General features: G+C 37.9%; 1 protein-coding gene across 1 annotated transcript in view; it reads right to left on the bottom strand.

The window, feature by feature from the left end:
* The window catches only part of si:ch1073-228b5.2 (distal membrane-arm assembly complex protein 2), a 2,931-nt gene extending 2,282 nt beyond the window's left edge, over positions 1-649 (bottom strand). The window contains exon 1 of the mRNA XM_035680728.1: positions 554-649. Coding sequence (XP_035536621.1) covers positions 554-571 — 18 coding nt within the window. The 5' untranslated portion in view covers positions 572-649. The remainder of the gene's footprint in view (positions 1-553) is intronic.
* Between the last annotated feature and the right edge of the window lie 5,623 nt (positions 650-6,272).

The raw sequence follows: 6,272 nt of genomic DNA, 5'->3' as shown, positions 1-6,272 counted from the left end.
ATAAATACACAGATAGAGAGATAGATAGATAGATAGATAGATAGATAGATAGATAGATAGATAGAGAGAGATAGATAGATAGAGAGATACATAGATAGACAGACAGACAGAATTAAAAAAGCAATAACTATACATCTATAAAAATATTAAGTACAGTCAGACAGAGGAGCCACAGGAAACTGTCCTCCAGTTCTTCTAAATTTAACGTTAAGTCTTGAGTCTGAACATGAGGTGTCTTTAAACGCAGACAACTGAAGCCTTAGGTCAGCTCAGTACATACAGTCAGAGGAATATAAACAGTTAAAACTATAACCCTCAAAGACTGCCTCTAACTCTACACCGTTGTTAGAAAACATGAACGCCACTGTATAAAGCCCGCTTTACTAGAGTTATATAGTAATCTTTTAGCTAACATTAGCTACATTTAGTGTTGTATCAGTAAGTTACAGCCTTATAAAACAGGCTACAACCTGACATTTAAAAGGAGCGAGTGAAATGTCTTCAATTGGTCGGGTCAGTGAAATAATATGTGGAAATGTGAAGGTTAACGTACCATAAGTGCGGCCGACATGATTACGCCGTTGAACGGAAGGTCGTAAGGGACAAACGCTGCACCTCCGCATTTGCAATAGTGTGTTGTTGTTCCTGATGTCCGCCGCAGAGTGTCGCTACCTGCACGTCTCTGATGCTGGGATGAACCTCGAATGACCTGAGAGACATAGTAGGAGTGTTTAATTACCGTGTGGGGCTTTTACTATGAACTTTATATTAACATTACTAATCATACAGAAATTTAAAGGCAACATCTAAATATATGTAAAACATGTAGCAGGAGTATTAAAACTGAAAACACAGGATTAGACCCGACTGGACTCAATAGAGGGAATTATGATAAATAACAACTAAGATATTGAAATGTTATTTCTGTAAACACAATAATAAATGCCTACTTGAGGAAACAGATGACTCAATAGTTTTGCAAAAGTAATTTCAGTGTCATTTCATATATGACTGCTTGAAATTACCTCTGGTAGTAACTTTATGAGCTGAGCTTGTCTAACACACTGTAAAACATTAGAAGATGTGATGATGGACCTGCAGCTGATCATAGAGATTAATATTAAACCAGACTGAAACACACACACCAAGCAGTTCACAGTTGTATTCGTAGAATTTTGTGCTGTGAACATTACTCTCCCTCGTTCATAATGCTAATTACATTATTATAAAGAAACATTGCAGTTCAAAAAAAACGTTTGAGGGCCCTCCCCATGTTGGGACCCTGGGTTCTTGGTACCACTACCCCCCTAACTACTACATCCCTGTGTGCAGAAAAAAGTGGGAGAGAGACAGAAACTAAAAACAGAGTGAGACAAACAGAGGTGCAGCCGGCAATTTGCTCTATTATGTTTTATTATTATTTTAAGCTAACATAAAGATAAGTGACTGTCCTGCTACTAATGCTCAGTTATGCTAACTCATGACAGGTAGTGTTAAAGGGGGAAAAGTTGTTATTTTACGTCATATCTTTTTAATTTTACAGTCTGTGTGTTATATCAGTAAGTCGGTAAGTAAGTTTCTGTTCATAAATCTACTGATAGCTTGAATCAACAGATACATATTTTCAGAACAGGTAGGCCAACTTCCACATTTTTCTCCAAGCAATCTCCTTTTTGGTCCAGTCTCTATAGATATGAAGTATCATGTAGAGCCCACAGACGGCTAAAGTAACAACAACGGGTGTCTCTACCTCCGCTGCAGACAGGTTCAGAAGCAAGAGTGAAGATTATTTAATCCCAAACGTCCTCATGCCAGTAAATGGCTCTGGATCAGAACAGAATCTAGTGTAACTCTGGGTGTTTATTCCTCCTGATCATATTTCAAAAGTTATTATTGGAGAAACATTACAAGCCTTTATACTTATACAAAAAAACAGACTACTTGATGTAAGTGTGGTAAATCTCATTTCATGGTAAACTGCTGCAAATGACTCTTAATGGCTATTTAATGAGCTGAGCTCGTCAGTAACATTAGAAGATGAATCCATAAAATCTATTGGAGGCTTTATTAGATACAACACACCATCTGTGAAATTATTTATTCAACAGTAATACTTTGAAAAATGTAGTTTCTAGTACCACTATTCCCCGCACTACTACCCTGTCCCCCACACACAAATAACTCTTAATTATTAAACTATGATCATACAGTGGAGTGCTGTTTATCACTATAGTCTTCAGATGGCTCTTTATTAACATATTGTATAGATATTAACACATAATATATATTAATTTACCTCCACAGACGGTCAGAGGTTAGCAATCCTCTCTGTGGAGTGAGATCAATCACCTCAAGGTGGCAGCCTCCGTCCTGTCCTCATGTATGTTGTTTTACATCTCCAGGCCAATATTGCTGGTTTATTCAATTTTCCTCCAAGCATTTTCTGGATTTTCACTTTAATACCACAGGGAGGTCTTCTCTCCCTTGCTTGAAACACTACTCATCTGACAGATGTGACACCAAAAACAGGAACACCAACACCACACCCACTCTGCTATATCACTATCATACACACACAAACACACATGCATAGTCCTCCTGAAGATCCCCGCAGTCACACACAGTGAGTGTGATGTGGCAGGCGACTCACACCTGCTGGTACAAACAATTAGCAAATAAGATTACGGCTTGCACCTATCCTGTGTGTTTGCAGAGGATTGGCAGTGGATGGTTGTGCAAACAGAGGGTTTAGTATATTAGTGATCAGGTATGTTCAGTGGTTTAACCTCAGTCAGATGTGCTTCCAGTGAGTAGTCCATACAATGACCAGCATAAACAAAACAATTTAACATTTTAGTGTAAAACCATGAAGATTGTGTCATGTATCAAAATCAAAAGGTGGTACACGGTAAATACACTGTCATGGAAACAGTTTACAATTCGTTAGTTCCTTTGTATTAGTCAAAGAGATTGACAAAGGGATGGAACAATGGAGGAAAAGGCAGTGAGAGAGTAAAAGTGTGGTCTACATGGAGCCTGAGCAAATTACATTACTGAAGGGTTGGTTGAATGAACAGATGGACCAATGAAGTAAACAGTGACTGGCAGAGGGAATGAATGAATTGATTGGGGAATGGTAGGTGGAATAGATGGAGTGCTTACTGGACCAGAATTTCAATGTTTCAACAGAATGGACAGATAGACAGTGTTTGTGTGTCCTTATGGTGCCAGTGCCTGCAAAACACCTATTGTGTGTGTGTGTGTGTGTGTGTGTGTGTTTCTGTGCACAAATGTTTGTGATTGTTCATGCATGTCTTGACTCCTACCTATATTGAGACTAATGATCATTGATTCTGATCTGGTCTGAGCTTTAGAAATTAAATATTCCGCATGCAGCTCTGTTGGAAACACCTCAAAACAAATTGATCTTTATCATGCTGAGATGATTTAATATCAACCCCTAAGAATATTCATGTATCCAGATCAAAAGCCTTTCTCTTTGAACTTTACCTTACTGTATTTTTGATGGGATTTTTGTTCATATCGTTTACATGTGGTTTGATGCACTATATTCATACCCCCATATGTTTGTTTATATTCATGAATTTTTGATTATGTCTTAATGGACTTTGAAAAGCAAACCATGCAGGAGCTTAAAGTTTGAGGTTGCAGCGCAGTCTACAAACACGCAGATGGCTGTTCTGTGCCATAAAGAAAAAGTATAGTCTCGTAAATGTTGACATAAGCAAAGAGCTTTAATGCAGTAGCTTTACCATTTTAAATATCACCAACAGTATGTCTCAAAAGCCAATAATAGTAGTGTTACATCAAACATAGCTGTCCCGTCCTTTCTTACAAGAAAACAGTTAAAATCTACATATGGTATGCAAACCCTGGGCCCTAGCAAGAAGCACTGAGAGGGTTAAATACTTTTTTTGAAGGGTTATGGGAAGGGTAGGTGGTGATAGTAGAGCGGAAACGATTAGTTGATTTATTAGTTCAGTTTCTTGTCCCATAAGAAGCAAGGCAGCATAAAAAACATACATAGATACAGCACTATAATATAACTGAAGGCATTAGTCTAAGAAATAGTCTTTCTGGTTTGTACCAGGGGATAAGGGGAAACACAATTCTCTTCATCCGTATACTGTAATGCACTGAATACAGATGAATGACAATACAGTTGCTCTTATCTTATAATTGATTTAAGGAAACAAAAGGTAAACATTGCCCAGTTCCAGTTCCCCAACTGTTAGGATTTTCTACATTTGTTTGCTTGTGTGACAGCAAATGGAGTATATTCGGGTATGAGAAGATTGGTTGGACAAAACAAGTCATTTTAAAATATCACCTTGGGTTTTAGGTAATTGGGACATTTTCACTATTTTTCACACAATTGTTTGATGGGTTTCCTGCCCTTAAGAGAAAAACATGCTTTATTCCAATATAAGAAATCCTTTTTTATCTTCAGAATATGTGTGTGCATAGCAGGAAAACATACTGTATTTGATAGATATCTTGTCTTATCACCACACATCAGTGGGAGTTTGAAGTTGTGCAAAGTCTGAAGAATGTTAAAAGGCACATTGTAATCTAAATGAGTCCAGTGCATACAAGATTGTATCATCTGCATAAAAAGTCTGTTTTGGAGTAATAATACAGATAGAACAACATAATAAAATAAACCAATATATAGTTATTTATATACATATATGCATCTTTTGAATTTGCATCTAAGATAATGTAAACAGCAGTATCTGTAAAACACTAAAATTTCCCTGTTTTGTCCAGGTTTTCACCACAGTTAAAACAATAATTATAAATGTATACTTGTGGGTTTATACATTATGGGTTGCGTGTGTATTTATTAAGACCAGCAGTGTTAATTTTAGCCAATAATATATTACAGTTTGAAGCAAATGTGTATAACTAATGATTGCTTTCTACTAGCCAAGAGTGATGCAAGGCAGTGGCAGCTAACTAGCTAACTGTAATGAGAAGCTAAGCTGGCATTAGCCAGCTGGCTGTGGCTTGGCTCCACACGGGTCTGGCTTTGGTTTCTTCGTGGTGTTGGCTGATCGAGTGATTTGTAAACAACAAGCTAGCTAGTATCATTAAGCCGGTGGTGCAAATAAAATATAGGAACATTCCAGATAGAAACGTTTTTCTAAATATGATTGTAATTTATTTTCCAGCATTCAGTGTTCATTTCAGCGTTTGTGAATGTCACTTTTGGCCGACAGACTGTGTATGGAGTGTAAGCACAAGCAGCAGGATGCTGACTGCAGTTCACTTGGCAACCACGGTGTCATTTTTGCAGTTTTCTGAAAGTTACACAACCTTTAATCGAGAAATAATCAGCAGATTATGCTTATGAAATTACATTTTTGTTAGAGCTATATAAGATATGCTGCCTTCTCATTAGTTACTTCGCTGCTCTGCCCCCTGCAGTCCTTACATTAATATAAATCCATTGTTCCCTTTACTTGCTTGAACACTGTCAGTTTACAGCAGAGACGTACTGCCAGCAGTAGACCACATTAAGTAGAAGGCCTCAACAATTATGAGCACATCATTTTACACTGCTCTTGTCAGAGGCTTATCACTATGACTATATTATTTCTCATAAGGGAAAGGCAGAACTCCTTCCACAGTCTTGTTAGCAGATGAAGTCTGAGGTTTCCTAATAGCTGCTCCCCTGTGGCTCCCCACGTTTTACTGTGAGTTGCAGGAAGTGATGGCCCTGTGGGAAAGCCATTAGCCACTGGTTGTCTCTCTCGTTCTTTCTCTCTGCCCCAGCCTCTTCCCCCTGTTTCTGCAGAGATGTGGTAAAGACACAGACACACACATCACGTTACTATACACACATGCACAAACCGCTGCAGCATTCTCAAGACCGTAAGCGGCTGTCAGGTTTGTTTTGTTTTGACCAGCTCCCATAAGGCCAGTGGAGTCTGTAAATCTGTACCGTCTTGGCAGGAAAGCCATTAGAGGGCGGTCATACAGGGCCAGTTGCTTGATGCTCACATTGAGGTACAGTCACTGAGAAGGCGACTGGAGGGCTGAAATGGCATAACAAGCAAACCCACAAATGACTGAATCAATGATTAAAATTCTGATATGCATAGATGTTTAGATTTAGTTAAATTCATATTTGTGTAAACTGCTTGAAAATGATCTACAAGGAAAATGTGATATTAACTGTATATGAATATATAAGTAATATATGTGAAGTGAAATATAATATAAATATGTATGTTTTCATTAGTGTA

The sequence above is a fragment of the Morone saxatilis genome, unplaced genomic scaffold (genome assembly GCF_004916995.1).
Source record: "Morone saxatilis isolate NCDOM2014 unplaced genomic scaffold, NCSU_SB_2.0 Contig8, whole genome shotgun sequence".
Taxonomy (NCBI): Eukaryota; Metazoa; Chordata; class Actinopteri; family Moronidae; genus Morone; species Morone saxatilis.
This window is presented reverse-complemented; position numbering and strand designations above follow the sequence as displayed.